General features: G+C 38.5%; 1 protein-coding gene across 1 annotated transcript in view; it reads right to left on the bottom strand.

Annotated features, from left to right (window-relative positions):
• LOC136862929 (EF-hand domain-containing protein 1) overlaps nucleotides 1-23,956 on the bottom strand; it is a 241,740-nt gene that overhangs the window by 47,943 nt on the left and 169,841 nt on the right. Inside the window, exon 7 of the mRNA XM_067139219.2 lies at nucleotides 20,563-20,668. Coding sequence (XP_066995320.2) covers nucleotides 20,563-20,668 — 106 coding nt within the window. The remainder of the gene's footprint in view (nucleotides 1-20,562; nucleotides 20,669-23,956) is intronic.

The following is a 23,956-nucleotide window of genomic DNA, read 5'->3' as shown; positions in this document are numbered from 1 at the left end:
TAAGAAAGACAAAGAGCACTTGGCAAAAGAGACTTTAGATAGCTTACAATCAGACCTGACTTCCTAAGACGCTTAAGGACTTCCTCCAGATGAACAAGGTGTTCTTCAAACATTTCTGTGTACACGACGACGATGACGTCCAAATAATGACAGACGTAGTCGAATTTGACGTCAGAGAGGACTCTATCTAGGAGTCTAGTGAAGATAGCCGCTTCAGTCGAGAGTCCAAAAAGCATGCAGTTGTATTCATACAGACTTCAGTCTGTTTTAAAGGATGCAAAGGGTGTGAGGTGCTTAGATTCTTCAGCAAGAGGTATCTGATTATAAGCTTGGTTGAGATTCAGAATGTTGAACAATGCAGCCTTAAAGAACCAATAAGAGCAAGAATGCAAGCCAGGGAGAGGAAATGACTGTAGTAAAACCTTTTTGTTCAATGCCTTATAATCCAGGACTGGGCAAAAAAACCCTGTGGTTTAAGCACTAAGAAAATAGGGGAACAATAGACAAGGTAGATGGACAGATGATACCAAGATTTATTAATGATCTCCCCGAGAGCTTTCATTTTGGGAGGAGACAACTGATAAGGAGGAAATCTTACAGATACCAAATCTGTAACCTCAATCTTATATTTGATGACATCAGTAACACCTAGCTTTTCTGAGAAAACATCAGACAATGACTGACATAATTCACAAATACTTTTAGCCTGGTCCTCAGGTAAACAACTCAGGTCTAACATCATATCACACTCAGGGAGTGAAACAACAGAACATGATCCAGAATTACATGGTTAAAGTTGAAGTAACATATTACTTGCACATTTGAATGCACAGGATCGTCTTTGAAGATCCAACACATGACCAGAATGAGACATAAAATATGTGCCCAGAATAATGGGGCATGAAAGATTTTGAGCTACATACAATTTGAATTTCCATGTAATTTTAGCAATTCAAATTTTTTCAAAAATGAAACCCGAAATGAACCAGAAATGTGTCGTACTTTGAACTGAAATGCTGAAATAGAGACAGCCCAACGAGCAAGCTGTCCAGAATGGCGAGGTTTACCATAAAGCAGCAGGAATAGATGAAATTAGACCTGAAATGGTGAAGTATAGTGGGAAGGCAGGGATGAAATGGCTTCATAGAGTAGTAAAATTAGCATGGATTGTTGGTAAGGTACCTTCAGATTGGACAAAAGCAGTAATTGCACCTATCTATAAGCAAGGGAACAGGAAGGATTACAACAACTATCGAGGTATGTCACTGATTAGTATACCAGCCAAAGTATTCACTGGCATCTTGGAAGGGAGGGTGCGATCAGTCGTTGAGAGGAAGTTGGATGAAACTCAGTGTGGTTTCAGACCACAGAGAGGCTGTCAGGATCAGATTTTCAGTATGCGCCAGGTAACTGAAAAATGCTACGAGAGGAATAGGCAGTTGTGTTTATGTTTCGTAGATCTAGAGAAAGCATACGACAGGGTACCGAGGGAGAAGATGTTCGCTATACTGGGGGACTATGGAATTAAAGGTAGATTATTAAAATCAATCAAAGGTATTTATGTTGACAATTGGGCTTCAGTGAGGATTGATGGTAGAATGAGTTCTTGGTTCAAGGTACTTACAGGGGTTAGACAAGGCTGTAATCTTTCACCTTTGCTGTTCGTAGTTTACATGGATCATATGCTGAAAGGTATAAAATGGCAGGGAGGGATTCAGTTAGGTGGAAATATAATAAGCAGTCTGGCCTATGCTGACGACTTGGTCTTAATGGCAGATTGTGCCGAAAGCCTGCAGTCTAATATCTTGGAACTTGAAAATAGGTGCAATGAGCATGGTATGAAAATTAGCCTCTCGAAGACTAAAGTGATGTCAGTAGGTAAGAAATTCAACAGAATTGAATGTCAGATTGGTGATACAAAGCTAGAACAGGTCGATAATTTCAAGTATTTAGGTTGTGTATTCTCCCAGGATGGTAATATAGTAAGGGAGATTGAATCAAGGTGTCGTAAAGCTAATGCAGTGAGCTCACAGTTGCAATCAACAGTATTCTGTAAGAAGGAAGTCAGCTCCCAGACGAAACTATCTTTACATCGGTCTGTTTTCAGACCAACTTTGCTTTACGGGAGCGAAAGCTGGGTGGACTCAGGGTATCTTATTCATAAGTTAGAATTAACAGACATGAAAGTAGCAAGAATGATTGCTGGTACAAACAGGTGGGAACAATGGCAGGATGGTACTCGGAATGAGGAGATAAAGGCTAATTTAGGAATGAACTCGATGGATGAAGCTGTACGCATAAACCGGCTTCGGTGGTGGGGTCATGTGAGGCGAATGGAGGAGGATAGGTTATCTAGGAGAATAATGGACTCTGCTATGGAGGGTAAGAGAAGTAGAGGTAGATCAAGACGACGGTGGTTAGACTCGGTTTCTAACAATTTAAGGATAAGAGGTATAGAACTAAATGAGGCCACAACACTAGTTGAAAATCGAGGATTGTGGCAACATTTAGTAAATTCACAGAGGCTTGCAGACTGAACACTGAAAGGCATAACAGTCTATAATGATAATGTATGTATGTACGTATGTATGTATGTATGTATGTATGTATGTATGTATGTATGTATGTATGTATGTATGTATGTATGTATGTATGTATGTATGTATGTATGTATGTATGTATGTATGAAACCCAAAATTTCCAAAGAGGATGAGTTAGCCAAAACACAATTTTAAGAGGAAGGGACATATTTAAAAAATTTACAAGTGGACATTAATGTACAATACCACACTTCCAGAATCTAATAAGGCAGTTATGGGTTCATAATTGATTTCAATTTTCAGAAAAGACACAAACTGAGGAGTATCAGAATATATTTTCAAGCATTCACTGGGGCATTTTGTTTCAATATAAGGAGACGTATCTTCATCAACACATGAAACCAAATCATTTAAATTATACTTGGCTGGATTGGAAGAAGGAGAAGACTCAGCCTGGTGATCGATTCATATGCTGTTACTATTAGAATTTGAACCAGAATTACAAGAAGACGTAGATTTAAATGAGTTACAATTCTTAGCTAAATGCTGAAATGAACCACATTTAAAACAGCCTGAAGAGACAGAAGTTCTGGGCTTAGAGAGAAGAGAGGGACACTTATTCCTCAAATGGTCTGCAGACCCAGACATTCTGTGCAGGGGTGGCTGAGAAATACTAGAAGAAGGTGGGGGTCATGCACAATTCGGAGGGTATTTGCATATTTTACCCCCTCCGTAGAAAGAGACACGCCTCATGTTCACTAAATGTTTCTGCCTGGGAAGTAAAACAAAGATACGAGCAGTAGGGAGGTGAAATCCCTTCTATAATGTTCTGAAACATCTGTCCTCCAGAATAGTGAAGTGCAAAAACACGAGCATAGAACCTTATATCCTGAATGAAATCAGCCAAGTTCTCATCTAACCATTGGACCCTAAAATAATGTTTCTGGACTAGGGAAGAAAGAGCCCTTAAAGGAATAAAATGTGCCATGAGGTGGGCGTGAAATGTTTCAATAGAGCTCCTGTCGAAGATGGCCTTTACAATCTTGTCAGACAGAACACCAATAGTATATGGATAAATTATCTGAAAAATTTGAGAGTGAGATAATGCAAAAACAAGGGAATGATCTTGAAATTCTACTAAAAATCATAAGAAGGAAATAACATCACTGGTAGAGTTAACCAAAAACCTAGAAATACCTTTCCAAAGAATAGCAAGCAGATGTGGTGGATTACTGAAACAGGAAGAATATACTGTGCAACAGGAGGATGATTAGGAGGTTCAGCACACACATTAATGACAAAAAATGGGGTATGTCATTGGTGTACAGACTTGCTGTTCTGATGGGGAAGAAAAATATTGTTTGGCAGATAGAACACTTTCAGAGGACATGTTGAGATCCTCTTCCACACTAGGCATAAGTGGGGCTACATTATTTACTCCTACCAGTTAACCATTTATTGATATTGCTGGACAAAAACAAGATTCTTTTTGGCACAAGTCCTCAGCAGCTGTAGAGTGATCATTGCTAAGCTTTAGAGACAACAGATCCTCAACTCTATTCTAGAAATGAAATAGACTAGCTTGAACATGTTTAAGCTGGTTGACGGATGGCTCATCACCTTCAAAAAATTTAATTACAGAAGCAAGGTCAGGTACATTGTTGGCATGAGTGGATAAGGACTCTCCAACTTCATTCTCCCCAAAAACAGGGACTGAAATAGGTTTTTCTAAAGACTCCTTAAGACGTAACACATTTATAGAAACCATACCACCAGACTGAGCTTTCCTAATTAATAACTCATTAATGAGCTCCTCATTATGGAGATACCAAGGAGCTACAGTGTCCCTCAGTTTAGACATGATGAAGTGAAGAAAAAGTACACAAACTTAACAAATTTTGAAAAATTGAAATTTTTAGAGTTCAGATCAAAAATGTTGTCTAAAACAGTCAAAGGTCTTCGTCCAGGCCCAATCAACCATACTCTGCTACCATTTCTTACCATTTTCTTAGTGAACCACAGAGGGAAAAAAGCATGTGGGGTGAATGGCTGGACAAATCATAAATCAGAGTTTAGGTATTGCTAACAAAATCTGGGAAAAAGGTTATTTTATATCTTTTCCTGTTTTAGAATCTTTTAAACATGAACCATAATAGAATAATAAGGAACACTTTACCAAAAGAAGTAAGAAGCTTGAAAAGTCACAATTAGGGAGCTCGTAAGCTCAGAAAACCTTACAGTAGAGGAGCTCGTGAGCTCAGAAAGCTTTAAAATAGGGGAGCCTGAAAGCTCAGAAACTTTACCAAATATTAGGCAGAAGAACTCCCATTTCAAATGAGACAGTTGAAGATTTCTGACCTGCAGGTCTCCTACATTTTTACACTTTGAAAGTAAGACTAGCCTGTACTTGATTGGAAAAAAAATTATCAATACAAAACTGAAAAATAAGTCGTAGCTTCTAGAACACTTTACATCGGACGAGTCTCGAATCCTGGAGTTCAGTTTACATTACTTTACATACGCCCCTTTAGGGCCAGGGGATTACGCTAACGTTAAATGATTAACACTTGAAGCAGCAAGTACACTTTGGTTTAATTAATAAATACCTCCATTACCCTAATCATATGGGGAGGCAAACTTGAAAAAGGATAGCAAGATCCATGAGTTAACAGGGGCAGAAGGTCCATACTACATGGCCCAGGAAAGAGAGAAGAACAAAAGAAAAGTTACACTTGAAAGGCCGAGAATAAAACAGAGACTGGAGGGTGAAACACCAAGCACTTCAAAGTTAAAGTTCAATCGTAAACACCAACTGTGCATAAGGCTTGATGACACAGAGGCAAAGCCATGCTACAAAGAAACTAAGCACAGAAAATTTAATGGCCGAAAAGATTATGGTAAATTTAGAAAAAAAATAAAAATCGTAGTCTCCAAAAAAGAAATAGGAAGAAGGACAACAAGGGTAAACACTCGTGCATCCTTACATTTAGGAAGTCCCCACCAGGGGGTGAAATGTTAAAGTCCAAAGACTGGCAATACAAACCTACATTTATTTAATTTAAGACTGGAAAGAGAAAATCCTGCATTAAAATTTAAGAAAGGCAGACGACCGAGCAATTACATACTAAAGGGGTATGCTGGAATCTTCCCTATCTTTACATGCAGAGAGTTCACATGTATAAAATTCTGCCATACTTTGTTAAAATTGGCTTCCCATGCCAGTCCGCCAGTCCCACACCCCCAGAATCTCCTCCAAAGAGATCCCTCTTTCAGGCAGCACACTCAATAATCCACTGCCGCAAGACTTTTGTCTCAAGAAACTCACTCCCTTTTTAGGGGACTGGCAGAGATTTCCAGAAGGAATTAGTAAACATAATTCTGATAGGCTGATATACATTTGATATCAAGCCCTATCACTGGCAGACCAATTTAATCACAGTGATGATAACTGCAAAATGATTAATAAATAGTTGAAGGCATATTAAGTATCCAACATCAAAACACAAACATTCTCGATGGTAGTTATGAGTTTCAGAACACTAGGTAGTGCTAGAAAATTTATACTAGGGACATCTAGTCCCAAAAGATTAAATTTCTGCAATAAAATAGTTCAGTCAGTTGAACATTGATATCTTCACAGTATGAGATTGGCGGCAGTTTTAAACAGATGTGGGGGCTTAACTCATGGTTGATTGCCAATGAAGATCTTTCCTTGTATTAAGAGCTAGGTTCTTACAGCGATTGCAATGCGGTGCTATCTCCCTATCAACCCAGTGATTAAAACTGAGAAACTTTCAACTTGATTTTTCATACTGTTTACCATGATTATCATTGTCTGCTGTCCATATCGCAACATTGTCATGAACTTTTTGTAGTCACTCAAAATCCTGTAACTTAGTTACTATGGTACTTTATAGAGTATCACATCTTCTGTCAAAAGCCTCATCTGTGATTCCAGTTTTTTAATGATATCATTTATATACATAGGAAATCATAAAGGTCCAATAATACTGCCTTGCAGGGGCCCCCTTTTAAATCATTACAGGATCATATAATGCTTCACCTACTCTAATTCTCTGGATTCCATTTTCTACACAGGATTTTGTGATATGTTCAGCTCTATGGTTCATCAGAATGACTCACTACCTGACATTCAAAAATGTCATGATTTGAAATCAACAGTCAGGTAAAGCCGAACACCTTATTTCCAATGAATTATGACATGCTTAGAACCTGCTCCGTAATATGTATGATAACAAAAGGTTAATGACCATTAATTGCATTCATCAGCTGTTAGGGTTGAAGCCCATGAATAAGGAGTCTTCACGTGAACTTGACACAAATGTAATAGACCAAGGTAACTTGAAAACAATATTCTTTAACCCATGGGTAAATAATGCAAGTATCGAGTTTAAATCATTACTACTATTATTATTATTATTATTATTATTATTATTATTATTATTATTATTATTATTATTATTATTATTTATGGATGATCATATTATTTGTGAGGTTATGTCATGAAACATGTGCTGTATATATATATATATTAATATGAGTTTATTTAATGAAAGAAAATGTAATTAATAGTATATAATTTATTATTACCTGTATATATGATGTATAATCCACTAGAATATTGTGCAACATACTGTAATATCCAGAATAACATATCTTTGGCACTAGATAGTTTTAGAAAGTTCTTTACATTATAACTAGGCTATTGGGCACTCTAGAATGTACGAGAAAATATGCTGTGTAATATTTTTTTAGAAGCCTGGCCTGTGAGTAAGAGTTGAGTTGTTTTTGTGAACTCGTGTTGTGCTTATGCCGACATGCTACAGTAGCAGTCAGCTGTTTCAAGATGGCTGTCTTAGTCTTCTGATTTTTTTCATCGTAGTGTTTTGTTTATAATGGCCGTTTATTAGTTTGTGTGTACAGAATTTGTGAAGATAACTTGTAAATAAATCAGTGTACACAAGTGATAGTATTTTGTGTGTGTCTTTGCGAATACATCAATCTAACAGAACTCATTAACAGGGTGTCAAATAATGTGAACACTATAGAAGCAGTCAACAATGAAACACCCCTGGGTGATGTTATAATGTCTCAAATCGTTATGGAAAGACGAGATTCAACTACTTGCATATCCTGGAAACTCAAGCTAAGTGACATTCCCTTTCCATCTCCCAAGGATTTAACTCATTTCTTCAAAAAGAGAACACATGTGCCAGATTGTTTAGAGAGCCTAATAATTCTCCTACTAATGTTCAACGTGAGTCCAAATATAGTAAAGGTACATATGACAGGAGCATTCATGCATGCATGTATGCATTGTTGCCACTCATAAAAGTAGTCATTATTTGTACTGTCATGGTGTTCATCCCCTCTACAAGTGCAGTGATTTTCATTATGCTATCTTTAATGTCACTTTAATGTCACTTGTAGTCGAGCATTCTCTGTGCATGAATTGTTTACAGGCTCATTATGTCAATCCTGGGAGGTGTAAAATGTGTCAGAAACCTCATCACCAGGGTTAGGATTTTTAGGTGCGCACCTTTTTTGCTAGGGTAAATTAAAGCTGTTCGGAAAGATACCACAATGTGAAATTTTGTTTCTAGTTGCTAAAAGAGGCGTTTTTCATGCACCTTTTCCCCCTTTTTGGGACCTTTATATCATGCTCATAATCCCCTTCTTCCCCCTTTTTTTTTAAATTCCAATTTATTCTATAAGATCAATAATCAATATAAAATATTTAACTTTCCATTAACGTCTTCTCAGCTTGCTGTGTACATGCGAATAGTAAGCCTACCTCTTTCAGTAAACACCGCACGGGATTTGAAAGCACACCTGCAATAATGGAAAATAATTGTGTGTTCGACAAAACCTCTTTCACTCGCTTTACCGCTATAACACAATTAATTAAAGTCTATCAGGTTCCACCTTTCCAATACTAATACAATGTTGTTGGATGATATTTACAACATTATTTTATTACAGGATCACCACACAATACATTCTTTTGATATAGTAAATATGTTCCCTAATATCAAAACTAATAAATTGCTTCCCATTGTAGCTAAGAATGTAAAAAAATACAGTCGCTTAAGCAAACTTGAAATTGATGAATTCATGGCGATTTTAAAATTACTGATCAATAACAACTATTTCACTTTCGACCAGATCATGTATAAACAGAATGGCCTTGCAATGGGGTCTCCGGCCTCAGGAATTTTGGCGAAGATTTATTTGGATTTCTTGGAGGACACACAAATAATTAATAATGAAAAATTCAAAAATGTTCTATATTGGTCTAGGTATGTAGATGATGCGTTTGTTATCCTGGATGAAAGCATAACCAACGCATCTACGACTCTTAGTAATCTCAACACAATAGATACGGATATAAAATTTACTTTAGAATCCGAAATAGATAAATCCATTAATTATCTGGACCTAAAGATCAATAGGCATGCCTCTTCATTTTCTTTTAGTATTTACAGAAAACCCACACAAACTGTAGCCACAATACGAAATGATTCGATACACCCCTCAGCTCACAAATGCGCGACCTATAACAGCTTGGTGAATTGCGCTTTAAGCATACCAATGTCCAAACAAAACTTGGACAAGGAACTGAACATCATTCGAGCTATGGCTAAAGCCAACGGTTTTAAAGAGAATTTCATAGAACGAATAATAAACAAATTCAAAAATCGCCCTCAAACGAGTCTGATGAAAAATAAACCAGAAGCTAAGGAAATCGCAACCTTCACATTTAATAAAGATGTACACAGAATTACAAATATTTTCAAGAAGCGTAACATCAGGATCGCATTCAAGACAGATAATAGAAGTACAACAGTTTTACATAATGCTTCTGTTGTCAACAAAGTCAACCCATATTCTAAATCAGGGGTATATAGATTCGAGTGTAAAGACTGTTCAAGCGGATACATAGGGCAAACTGGGCGTAGCTTCAACGTCAGATATCAGGAACACCTTAACGCTGTAAAATATCACAGATTCTCAGCGGTAGGTCAACATATCCATGAGTACAAACATAAGTTCACAGACATAGATAAAGACCTCGAGATCATGGAAATACTTTCTAAGGGACAGAAGCTTGACATTACTGAAGCATGTCTAATACATATAGACCAATACTATAACGCTAACCTTAATCTGAATGAAATTTCGGAAAAACCCAAGGTACTGTTTGACGTTTTGATTCTATTACTTAACAAGCTAAAAATTCCAGAAAATTCGAATGCGTTCCGAATGCTACGTAACAACTTTGCGTACTATTGTCTTCGTCCACAACGCCCTCCGGACCCTCTCCTAAAAGTTCATGTTTCTAGAAACATCCCCTTTGCCGCCCCTACTTCTCCTTCACTAGCGCTTCGTCACACAGCACAAGATACTAGCGCACACACTCATCGCGCGGTAGCCGTCACGCGAAGTACACAGCTGTAGAGGTGAGTCAGCCGTATCAACAGTTAGATTCAATCAGCTTCTTTATCAATTTTTCTCGCTTTTCTTTTAATATTGGGTTTCATCATTGCAGGGTTCACATTGAACTGAGAAGATAAGTCCGACTAACAACTGTAGGACAAATTAATTACAGTTCCAACCACACATAAAGCACTAAAAATACGAAGTTTTTATTACTTAATAAATATAAGAAGACGGCTCAATTTTCAACAATTATATTATATATAATGAATTTTATCCAACAAAAGCAGCTAAGATACAAATGAAATGAACATTTTAACATCAAATAGACTGCATGCAATTTTAATTCCTCAATTTTAACTGCGCATTCTAATTAGACAGTACGAGAGCATCGAATTACAGACATTAAGGAATGTGAAGACAACTCGTCAACCAGATGAGAAAATTTTTTTTATATTCATGACTTACAAGAATTCTCTTGTTACATATTAAGGATATTTAATATAGCATAATAGATGTTTAGGATTTAACCAATAAATATTCTGTTGTAAATATGTATATGTATGAGTTAAGTGTGACAATATTTTGTTTAATATTTAGATCGCCAAGTTTTTTTCACAATTTCTAAATCAGCTGATGATGGTGACATAATAGAGCACCGAAACATGTAAAAAAAAAAAAAAAGAAAAAAAATGTTGTAAATATCATCCAACAACATTGTATTAGTATTGAAAAGGTGGAACCTGATAGACTTTAATTAATTGTGATCTCAGTTCAATAAGGACAAATAAGATGAAGTTCCTTACGTTTAATTACCGCTATAATGTAGCCTGCAATAATGCAATTGACAATGAGTGATTCTATCCCACCAGAATCAGTAGCCTGCTGTTCGTGAATGTGAGTTTGTTACTGTGAGAGACGTCATCTGTTCGCATGGAGGCAGAGGCTGGTGATGTATATATGTCAGCAACCGCACCAGTGTAGTTCCGAGAATTGAGGATGGGTTCTGCTTGAACTTACTAAAAATTGCTAAGACTGCAGTTCCAGCATGAATGAGAACATTCTGGTAACTGTCGAGGTGTTCTAAGAGAGTGGGGACAGCAAGTGATCGAGTGAGCGCAAGAGTGAGTTGTGTGATAGTCGCATTGAGTTAGCAAGTTACACAAAGATGTCAATGCCCGATGAGAGTACTTTAAGAAAAAACTACATGGAGCCTGTTTACCAAGAAACCATACAAAGAATCAAGGGGAAAGTGTCTGATTGTGATGTGGGAATCATTGTGGATGAAACTATAGACTCAATGGAATAATATGTTTTGAACATTTTAGTTTTTCTCTTAGCAGGGGAGAACGTTAAGCCCATGTTGTTAAAAATGCAGGAGCTGCAGAAAGCCAATGCCAGTACAGTAATGCAATCAATTATGGTCTTCTGCCAAAAACTCTGGCCTACTGATATCGAGTTTGAAAAATTCTCCTTGTGGTTACGGACCAAGCTCCGTACATGGTTTCAGCTGTTACCAATTGAAACCTTTATTTCCTTAGTTGAAGCATGTGACATGCTTGGTTCATGCCCTTCACAGGGTTTGTGAATCCATAAGGAACGAATACAACATCGCAGATCAATTCATCTCTGCTCTGAAGTAGATTCTACTGAAAGCTCTGAGTCATGTTGTTGCCTACAGGGAAACCACTGGTCTGCCCCTTCCAAATTTCCCGGTCATTACTCGTTGGGGGTCGTGGTTTGAGTGTGCTGCTACGTTGTGTGAGAGTTTTGACAAAATTAGAGTGTGCTTTCCTTGGATCCAGCCGATGCAGGTGCAATTTCCAAGGCACAGCAACTTCTGTTACCAGAGAAAATACATAATTTGTAGGCAGAACTATATTGTGCCCATGGTTACAAGTACCTGACTGCAGTTATTAAACAATTAGAAGAACAAGGTCTGGAAAAAGGAAAAACAATGGGATATTTTTACATCTGTGAGGGAGCAGTTAGATGGTTTGCCAAAGACAAACTTGAATCTAGTCTTCAGAAGAATCCAGACATTGAGGAATTTGCCACATCTGTAGAGTTGCCATTCCATGTGAATACAAGGTTTGCCCCACTGGTTTCTGTGGATGTCAAAAGAAGCTTTAGCATCTACAAAGACATTTCATCTCCTAATAGAAACAGACTTACTTTTAAAAATGTAGAGATGCTTAATGTCTTGAAGTACAATGGCTTCATGTTTTTTCCTTCTTTTGATGAGTGATAATTTGATGTACTTGTTTGTAATTCAATAAACTGGAATAGAGGATAGAGAAATCGTTTAATTAGTTGAATAACCCAACACCTTTTTGTCCCTCTTCTTACCTTTTTCATCTCTTTACCTTTTTTCATCTGAAATTTGCACCTAAAAATCCTAACCCTGTTCATCACATATTACTGACTACAGACCAGCATGAGCAACTATTCGAACTCTGTGAAGTTCAATAATCAATCTCACACAAGAATAATACAAAGACCTCGCTCCCCCATAGCTCTTCCAACCAAGGTATCTACTGTAGCATAAAGTGCAGTCTTACTTCACAAGTGTTCTTAGCTATTGCCATAGTCAAGGTGAGGGATGTTCAAGGTTGTGAACTGCCATACACAGCACTTCTGGATGGATGCTCACAGGCCATTTGCATTAAGGAAACGTTAGCTCAGTATATGAAACACAAACCCCTGCATAGCGAGTTGCACATTTCTGGAAGTAACAATACTGCATCATTGTCAGGTAAATGTGTGGATGTCTCTGGATTCACAAGTAGAAAGGATCCTAATTACAGTTTTTCTCTGTAACTCTGTAATTGGGAGTCGAAAACCATCAATACGGAAAAATGAAACTAATCACACATGACAAGACTAGAAAGGTTTTCGGAACACGAAAAAGTAGCACTTAATCCTTACACTAAGGAGGAAGAATTCTGTGAACGACATTTTATCAAAACTACCATCAGGAACATCACTGGATGCTTTTTCGTAAAACTACCAAGAGGCAGAGATCATTCTCCACTTGGAGACTCGCTCTCAAATGTTGAATGTAGGTTTTTACAACTTGAGCGAAGACTACTATGGAACCTTAACTACTCTTACTTCATGAAGGAATATGAAGCATTCAGCTACATGCAAATAGTACCTTCAGTTGGTCAAGATGACACCTCTTACAATAACCTTTCTACAAACCCAGCTTTCTACTTTCCTCACCATGCAATATTTAAAGAAAATAACACAACTACAAAATCCAGGGTAGCATTTGATGCATCAGCCAAAGCCACCACCGGTATTTCATAGAGTGACATACGGTTGGACCCAACATTCAAGACGATCTTTTCTCAATAGTCCTCAGATTCAGAACACATGCTTATGCCATAACTTCTGACATCTCAAAAATGTATAGACTAGTTCATGTCAACTCCCAAGATGATGATTTACAACATATTCTTTTGCGTGTCTCAACCTATGAGCCCATACATCACTACCAGTTAACCACATTTACATATTGTACTGACCCCAACATTTTTTCTGGCCACCAGATTCCTTGCCTAACTAGCCAGTGATGCAGAATCCACTCACCCTCTAGCATCTAAGCTGCATGACATATATATTGATGACCTTTTCACTGGTACAGACAGCCTTCAAGGAGTTGAAGAATTACTGACTGCCATTACTGACATTCTTGAAACCAGAGGATTCCCACTGCACATGTGTGCTAATGACAAGGTGTTATTCCCCAACATTCCTGAACACAAACAAAAATCTCAGCATCCCTGCAAGACTGAGAATTATGATGGCATTAGGAGATTAGGAATACTATGGCATCCTTCATGTGACTCATTCCAGTATGAGATAACACACTGAAGACCATGACTTAAAGATGGTATTTGGGCAGGCAGACTGGCATATTTTGAAGGTTTAAAAAAAAAAAAAAAAAAAGAAAGAAAGAAATTGTAGGTAGGTTACAATTGTAACACATTTATATCATCAACTAGAGAACATCCTTTCCGAGTAGGCCGTGAGCGAGGAAACAAACAACAGTTGCTACACGTGGGTGGCCCCTCTGGGCTGGACTAATGATTTTGACACAATCAGCATGTCCCTTTTCTTATTACTTTCCCATTTCCTACTTTTCCTTTATCTGCATAGACTTTGCAAGTGCACATTGGTTGTGCTTTCATTTCTGGTGGAGGAATCCTCTCAACAAAATGCTGTCCTAGCAATCTGTTGGAAACTGTGTATTTATTACTTTGTCAACACAGCCTAACTTGGAATTGGGCAGAAACTATCTATACCACAGATTCTTGATGACTGTGGTTCAGAAAAGAGATTCAGATCCAGACCTGTGATCAATGCATCAGCTCATGAGAAGAACAGTACATCACTGAATTTGTGCCTGGAGAAGGAGAGACCATTGATAGAATGGATAGCACCACTTCTATGGAGATTCCGTCTGATGCAAGTAGGAGCTGTAGCTGACATCATGCGAGCTTTCTTGTAGATTAGTGTACATGTCAATTATAGAAACTTCCTATGATTTTTATGGAAGGACGTATTGGGAAACGTAATTCTTAATCAGCACAGGTGAGTCATGTTTGGTGTTGTTTGTAGCCCTTATCTATTAAACGCAGTCATCAGACTTCATCTCACAATTGTTCTAAATGAATGTCATCAGGGAGTTCCTGTATATTCCAAGACAACATTTAAAGGTCTTTTGGTTTGCTTTTATGTTGATAATGTAGTCACTAGCCTAAATTATGAGGATCAGCTTAGAACATTCAATTAAGAAGCCACTTCTATCATGGCTAATGGCAAGCTTGAGATATGTGAATGGGAGTTCACAGATCCAGACACAGTTGCAGAAGCTTGTCTCACAAATGTACTTGGTTTAATCTAGGACAGGAAACAAGACACTCTTGCCATAAACCTGGACTATATCCAGAATTCAGATCCAGACCCAGATTTCAGCCTTCATATTAGTGATGAAGGTATTTATAAATTATTCTATCACATGCTACCCAGGTTTGATGTTCTACTTTGTAGTTTATTTAGCAGTAATGTTCATGATCTTCATATGACTGAAGATACATTCAGAAATAAATTAGGAATTAGTTTTCTTTATTTTAGAACAAAGAGATGCAAGCAATGATAATTTGAAGGCAGGAAATGATTCACATTTGCCGGGTACTTCTGGTGTTTTGGATGCGGGTTCTGACATCAAACCAGCTCCAAAAAGGCATAAACATGGTACTAAAACTTGTAGGAAGCCTGCAGATACTGAATTAGGTTGGACTTTCACTGATTCTCTGACACAAGAGTCTTTTTTTCAAGAACAATCCTGTGTGTCTGCTCCACTAGATGCAACATAGAATGAGCTAGATTGTGTTACAATTTTTGTTCCTGAAAAAATAGTGTAACTCTTTAAGTCTGAGACTAACAGGTATGTTGCCTCTATCAGCAAAAATCTAAGACAAGCAATGAAATTGAAACAACATTATAATCAAGAATAGCATCTGGTTTAGATTTGATTTTGTGGCCTTCTCTGGTACGAACAACAACATGAGACGAGGTTGCCTTGTGACAAATCTAAGACATCCTTTGTGTGCTTCCACTTCAAAGATGTTCAGTGAAGTTATTTGAGATTTATGCATTTCTCCCAGTTATCATTCACTGGTCAAAAAGTGCAATTCCTTGGACTCCATTTCCATCATCTGTTATAAGCAGAAACAATTTTAAGGCAATTCTTTCAAACCTTAATTTGAATGGTACCAGAACATATATTCCTTGTGGGCAGCCAAACTATGATCTATTACATAAAATCTGCCCTTTTCTTTTTCTTAAGAATCTTATGCAGACATTTTGCTCTTCTTATGTTCCATACTCTAAACTGACAGTTGGTGAAGGAATGTGTGATTCTTGTGGTCAAATTCAATTCAAAGTATACATTAAAAACAAGCAAGAAAAGTGATATAAAGTTATTTGTTGTTTGTGAGGTTTTTTCAAGGTATATTTTGAAGATGGAAATCTGTTATGAGAAAGGTGATGCTTACACTGGTATCAATTCCACTTCTTACTAGACTGCTAGCATACTACTTGGACAAAGGTCATACTGTTTACATGGACAGATATTACAGCTCCCTTGCAGTTTTTGACTTTTTATGGGAAAGGAGGACAAATGCTGTATGAACTTGTATGACCAACAGGAAAGAGTTGCCTCAGAATTGCATTGTTCAGAAGATGATACAGAGAGGTGACATAGTGTTTATGAGCAGAAATGAACATCTTTGTTTGAAGTGGAAGCACACAAAGAACGTCTTAGATTTGTCACAACGCAATCTCATCTCATGTTGTTGTTCGTACCAGAGAAGGCCACAAATCAAATCTAAACCAGATGCTATTCTTGATTATAATGTGAATAACAGGGGTTGACAGGAATGATCACATGAGAGCATATTATCACTCTGGATGAAAACAACTGAAATGGTGGAAGAAATGGTTCTCCCATATGTTTGTTAAGGCAATCACAAATTTATTTGTGTTGTAATGGGAGACACGGGATGTGGGTATCAGAAAAAATTTGCCACCTATCACAGTTCATGGTTGAGTTAGATGAAGCTCTTGTAGTAAAATCTGAAACAGGTGTCCCCCAGGATCAAGTAAAGTCTCCAACAGATTGCTCGGACGTCACTGCTAGCAAGAGAGGTTTACTGGTCACCATGGCAATGATGATGTCATGTGCGATGCTTCGAGTGGCCAGGCCACCTACTTTATTGTTAGCTATGCGGGAGGAATACAAACAAAAGGGTATGAAATCTGGCCATGAACTTCTGATAGGATATAAATTAAGTCCTCAACTGGTTCACAGGAAAATCTGACTGCTTCTGAAATACAAGTAAAGGGAATAAGTTACAAGATTGTGAGCAAATGGGGTTAAAAGTCAGGTTGTGAGTTTCACTAATAAGAAAAGTCCTCTCAGTTTTAATGACTGCATTGCTGGGTTGAAAGTTCCTTATGGGGATCACTGTAAGTAGCTAGGTGTTAATAGAAGGAAAGATCTTCACTAGGGTGATCACATAAATGGGATTGTAAATGAAAGGTACAGATCTCTGCATATGATTATGAAAGTGTTTAGGTTGATGATGATGCTTGTTGTTTACAGGGGCCTAACATCTAAGGTCATCGGCCCAAGGTATTTAGGGGTTGTAGTAAAGATGTAAAGGAGAGGGCATATAAGTATCTGGTAAGACCCCAACTAGAGTACAGTTCCAGTGTATGGGACCCTCACCAGACTACTTGATTTGAAAACTGGAAAAAATCCAAAGGAAAGCAACTCGATTTGTTCTGGGAGATTTCCGACAAAAGAGTAGCGTTATAAAAATGTTGCAAAGTTTGGGCTGGGAAGACTTAGGAGAAAGGAGATGAGCTGCTTGACTAAGTGGTATCATCAGTTGGTAAATAGCATACCTACCAAGACACATGGCTAGTGCATACCGTGGAGGCCACTGCGTAGGCTGCTTGGAGCCACCGGCAGTGCGAATGCACTATGAGAGACCTTGTCTCATTTTACTGATGAACCCAACTTGGCACACTGGGGCGAAACGCTGGCAACCAGGAATGAGTTAGCTGGAAAATTTCTAAAGTCGAATAATGGATCAACTATATTGGTATTATAAATTTACTCATTCTGAACAAATATTTCAGGTTCCCTATGGGAATCAACATCTTTATCATAAGTGGTATGTTCCGAGCTGTCAGTGGAGAGATGATGTGGAATGACATTAGTAGACAAATAAGTGTGAGTGGTATTTTTAAAAGTATGAAATATCACAATATGAAGATAAAGTTGGAATTCAAGACAACAAATTGGGCCACATATTCGTTTATAGGTAGGGGAGTTAACGATTGGAATAATTTACCAATGGAGATATTCAATAAATTTCCATATTCTTTGCAATCATTTAAGAAAGGGCTAAGAAAACAAGCGATACGATATCTGCCACCTGGGCGACTGCCCTAAATGCAGATCAAGATTGATTGATTGATTGATTGATTGATTGATTGGTTGATTGATTGATTGATTGATTGATTGATTGATTGATTGATTGATTGATTGATTGATTGATTGATTGATTGATTGATTGAGGCCTTCCATGCCTCTCCCCAAAAACTGCCCCTGCTTAAGGGACATGTTACTAATCGATGATACTTGTCTACAAGTTTGTATACAAGCTCAACATAATTTCCAGCTCTTCTGTTACCCAATAATCCATGCACAACACTTCGAAAGCCTTCCCAAGCTGGTTGCTCAGCACACTGAAGGACTCACCCCTAGTTTTCATCCACAAGAAGTTTAGCCTCACTTAGCCACGGAAATTTGTCTCTGAGATACTTAAAAACTTCTCCAGCCTTGCTCATCCCCTTTACAAAGTTCTTCATAAGGCCGAGTTTCATGTGTAAAAGGGGCAGAAAAACTGAATCACCCAGTGGACTGTGCTGGACATTCTTTTTTTTTACAGTTTCAGAGTTTTCCTTGGAGACAAGTCTTTTCTGTTGTAATGTGAGGATCGAGCCGACTGTCCTACTCACACAGGAAACAGCTGTACTTGGTGTACCCTAACACTATGATCAACAATGATGCAATTACTTTCAGGTCACCAGAGATCTGCCATTGGTGTTCCTTGTATTTAATTGCTTCCAGACGGCTGTGAGCTTGCATCCGGGAGATAGTAGGTTCGAATCCCACTATCGGCAGCCCTGAAAATGGTTTTCCGTGGTTTCCCATTTTCACACCAGGCAAATGCTGGGGCTGTACCTTAATTAAGGCCACGGCCGCTTCCTTCCAACTCCTAGGCCTTTCCTATCCCATCGTCGCCATAAGACCTACCTGTGTCGGCGCGACGTAAAGCCCCTAGCAAGAAGAATTGCTTCCAGAAGCGGTCTCATGTTGTCATATATTTCCTTCTTATGGGCAGCATGACCTAATTGAACTGAAGGAAGTGAATCACTACTGTGCAGAAAAACATTTTTTAAGTAAGCTTTGATGAGTCTATGAATAGCCTCCAATCCTGTGGCTTGTGCTCCAAATTCAAAGCTGTCATCAAAACATTTACAGCACAGCAGGCAACTAGGTTATGATTTTCAATTTAAAAATATGAAACCAAATCTTTTTACTGACTCCTGTACATTAAAACTTTAACATTACATTCTAGAAAATTCCACTTTTGAGCCTAGAAGCCCAGCTTTGTTTTTTGGTAGATTCAGGTCTCGAATTAGATCACTTAGTTCACCCTGGGTAAGTCTGTGTTGTTTATCCAGTGATTCAGGTGCAAAATCAGGATCCTGTGATGACCAAGTCTTAGGGTATTGGTATGATGTCTCCTCTGTACTGTCTTCAGCTCCATCTCTAAGTACAAACTGTACTCCACTGGAGGGTAAGGTACATGGAGATCGTCCCCATGCGGCATTGGTCAGATAGCTGACGTGATTTTGGGGTATTTGATGGACAACTTCTTCCTTGAAATACCATTTTTAATAGGAGGTACCATGCAGAAATAGCAGTTATCTATGTGAATTGCTGTCTCTCTAAATCATAAGGATGCCAAAGGGCACTGAATGTCCATTCTTTTTAACAATTTGCTTCACGTCACACCGACACAAATAGGCCTCTTATGATGATGATAAGAAAGGTATAGGAGTGGGAAGGAAGTGATCATGGCCTTCATTAAGGTACTGCCCCAGCATTTACCTGGTGTGAAAATGGGAAACAACAGAAAATCATCTTCAGGGCTGCCAACAGTGGGGGTTCAAACCCACTATCTACTGAATGCAAGCTAATAGTTACATGACCCAAACTGCTTAGCCACTTGCTTAGTAACATCCCTTTTTCTTAATCCATCCATGTAGATTCAGAGAGCAAGAACTGCAGCAAAGAAGAGGTGCCCACATTTTGTCTTGATCCCCTAATTTCATGCCAAAATAATGGTGGTAGGCTGTCTTCATGAGTGCAGTAACTGGGCATTTCTGAGTGGCAAATATCACATCACCACACATGTAACAAAAATAGTCCGCTTTGTTAATACACTTACGTGCCATCCTTGCTTTTCAAGTTCAGTACGACCACAAAACAAACCTGCACACAATGAAAGTCAAAACACTCTGAACTTCACTCAAACTGCAAACAGACAATGAACAAAAGAAGGTATACAGTGACTCCTCACAACCGCTTCTAAGTTTTCCAACCCCTATATTTGCTTTCAAGCTGCCTTACTTAGCCACTCAGAGCGGCACATACTTTATTACATGCACATATCCCAAAGCATCAAAAACGGGCTATATCTGGAAAATGAGAACTATCTAAGCATTTCAAATGTCATATTTGATTCTAACACACAAAAATCAGTAATAAATAAGAACTTTCAAGTCAGAAATGACTTTATTGTTGTCTAGTATAATATGTGTTCCCTGCAAAGAATAAAATATTGGTTCCTTATTGGAAAGAAGCTTGCAATTAATTCAGATGTTCATTTATACCAAGAGATATATTACTTACCTTCTTCCCAATATACATATGGTGTTTCCTACAATTAAATCCTCGGGAGAGTAATATTTCAAATCATCATCTTCAACTTCTTCTGAAGGCTGGGCAGGAAATTCAGCTGAAAGTGATATATGATTTCTGGTTTTTACTATAGTTTGGTATGTTTTCAAAAAGTCATTAAAATTTGTATATAATACCTCTTGTTAATCATCAAACAAAAGGAGCTAGCAAAGAGGATAGGAAGACACATAATGATAAATACTTGGACAAGCTAGCAACAGTAACAAGGTACCAAGACAAATATTAACATGAAAGGATAAAGACAGACTCTACAACTTTACACACTGCAATCTTTACACACATGTTCTTTCCTCATCAATCCCAGCTTTTTCCAGATCTATTTTTTCCTGCCCCACTGAGCTTATGTCTGTTTCTCAGTTTCATCAGGGTGGGAGCAGGGATAGAAAATAATTTACTAATTCCACACTAACAGGCCTATAGACATCCTACTCCATGTCCTGCCCTCCACCTTTTTACACCTATTAAGAGTACCTTATAAAATATCTATTGTTTCGTTTCTTTCTTTCACCAGGCATCACTATACCAATTCACAATATATCTAATTGTATCATACTTGCCAATTAAAGCTAATTTTATTTTCTTACTTCCTTTAATCACATTGATATTTATAGTGTGTGGGTTCTCTAAAACATATTTTTTGTTTTGTTTTTAATACCTCAACCTATCTCTCTTCAGTTTTGACTCAGTTAAGTTATAACTGTTTGTGTTAGGTTCTTCAGTCTGCCAAAACTAATTTTGAATAAATACATTTATATATTATTTGAACAAGAAAACATACGGTAAAAGAATTATACTTGGAAAAGAAATGACTTATTTAAACAATCGATCAACATTGGTGGAAGTCCAATAAAAATAGGCATGGATTAACAACTCCCACTGTGCCTACTTGGTATGGTATAAGGAGCTGCATAATCCAATGGGTCATGAGACTCAGTTAATTGTAAACGACGAAGGAAAAAGATAACTGTACCAGGGCTACATTTTAATTTTGAATAACTGACAAGATTTTGGAGATTTCATCTGTTGACATTTTGTTCTTTTTTTTTTTTTTTGCTAGGGCCTTTACGTCGCACCGACACAGATAGGTCTTATGGCGACGATGGGAGAGGAAAGGCCTAGGAGTTGGAAGGAAGTGGCCGTGGCCTTAATTAAGGTACAGCCCCAGCATTTGCCTGGTGTGAAAATGGGAAACCACGGAAAACCATCATCAGGGCTGCCGATAGTGGGATTCGAACCTACTATCTCCCGGATGCAAGCTCACAGCTGCGCGCCTCTACGCGCACGGCCAACTCACCCGGTACACTTTTTTTTTTGTTCTATGATAATGAACATGTCTTTTTTTTTGCTAGTTGCTTCACGCCGCATCGACACAGATAGGTCTTATGGCGACTATGGGACAGGGAAGGGCTAGGAGTGGGAAGGAAGCGGCCGTGGCCTTAATTAAGGTACAGCCCCAGCATTTGCCTGGTGTGAAAACGGGAAATCACGGAAAACCATTTTCAGGGCTGCCGACAGTGGGGTTCGAACCTACTATCTCCCGAATACTGGATACTGGCCGCACTTAAGCGACTGCAGGTATTGAGCTCGGTGAACATGGTTTAATATGAACTTTCAGTGTATAGCTATATAAAATGATGCATCAATTTAAGTGCAAACCTTTACTCTACAAGAGAACTTTTTAATGTTGTATGTGTAAAGATTCATGTTCTAATATCAATATTCATGTAATTAAGTTTAAGTGTTTCCAAGAATATGAGAAAATTTACTTGTGATGTTTATTCGCTGAAGAAGAGAATGGTAGTTCTCAAAACGTGTACTGTATGAAAATCGCATATTAAATTACTGAAGGATATTAAATATTGACAGGGCAGACCTAACAACAACCCCTTGTTTTATTCTATGAGATTGTCAATATGGACCAATTTGTGAACCAATATGGTTAAATTTGTTGACACTGCGAGTATGGTGGTATGAGGAATATGAGGACAAGTCCCATTCTTCCAATGTTTTGGAAAGACACAGTGGTGTTACTCCTGGCATCATGGTGTGGGGAGCCATCAGGTATGACTTTGTGTCACAGCTGGTAGTGACTGAAGGAACTGACTGCACAATGGTATGACACGGACATCCTGTGCCCTCATGATTTACCTCTCATATGACAGTTTTTCGTGATGTTATTTTTCAACAGGACAATGCTCGTTTACACACGACACATGTCTCTATGAACTGTCTGTGTGATGTTGAGTTACCCCCATGGCCAGCAAGATCCCCAGATCTGTTCCTGATAGAACATGTGTGGGACCTGCTCGGATGTCAACTCCATCTTAGTGCCAGTATCCAGGATATCAAGGACCAGTTACAACAGTTGTGGGCCAGCTTGCCTCAGGAGAGGATACAACGGCTTTATGACACCCTTCCCAACTGAATCAGGGCACGCATCCAGGACAGAGGGGGTGTAACGTCATACTGAAAAGTGGGCTCACACTGCCAAGCTTGTTTGTAAATTTACCTCGATTTTGCAATCAATGAAATAACATCACATACCCACTCAAAATGTGAGGTTTCATTTTGTTTCCTCCTCCCCTTGTGGGTGCTTCATTGTTTTTGTCAGCAGTGTATATATTGTAACATTCACCTACAATGCTCAAGAAAAACTCTACCTTGCCAACATTTAAGCTGTCTCAGCTCCTATCACGCTACTCCTCTGTCAGCTGTTTTCTGCCGCCTCCATATGACTGATGGCCAGCCTGTTCACTCAACCTGTCTCTACGTCACCCTGACATCACTATTCTAAAAGCAATTCAAGACAGCATCTTCTTCTAGTGCTTTCTGAACTATCTACTTTATAAGACCCACCAAATCCACCCATCAGTGAGTCCATTTACTACTTTGGTGTGATTTGGAGGGCTGCGCCGTGTGTTACACACCTGACTTTATTCTCGGCCATCAGGGATTCTATGTGATATTGGGTGAACAAAGAGATATATACTTGCTTTATTGTGGAACTTGTGTCCAGAGCCCTTCAGGCTCCAAACTTCAGAGATACTACTACTACAAAATGTTTTCATTCCTCCCATGAAAACGGAGGCGGGCCTCTTAGACGGTGACGCCGTCTCTCAGGAGATTTGTTACGGTGAAGGAGATGCTCGGAGAAGTTGAGGGGGGTTAGCGGCCGTGGCCTATACTAGGAACTGTCCCGGCATTCGCCTTAATGCAGGAGAATGAAAAACCACGGAAAACCATTCTCAGGACAGCCGACGGTTGGGGCCAGCCGTGAGGTCCAGCCCTGTCCCATCTCCTGAATGCAGAGGTGTAGAGCCACGGT

The sequence above is a fragment of the Anabrus simplex genome, chromosome 2, assembly GCF_040414725.1.
Source record: "Anabrus simplex isolate iqAnaSimp1 chromosome 2, ASM4041472v1, whole genome shotgun sequence".
Classification (NCBI taxonomy): Eukaryota; Metazoa; Arthropoda; class Insecta; order Orthoptera; family Tettigoniidae; genus Anabrus; species Anabrus simplex.
The sequence above is the reverse complement of the archived record's forward strand: the minus strand, read 5'-3'. Positions and strand labels throughout refer to the sequence as shown.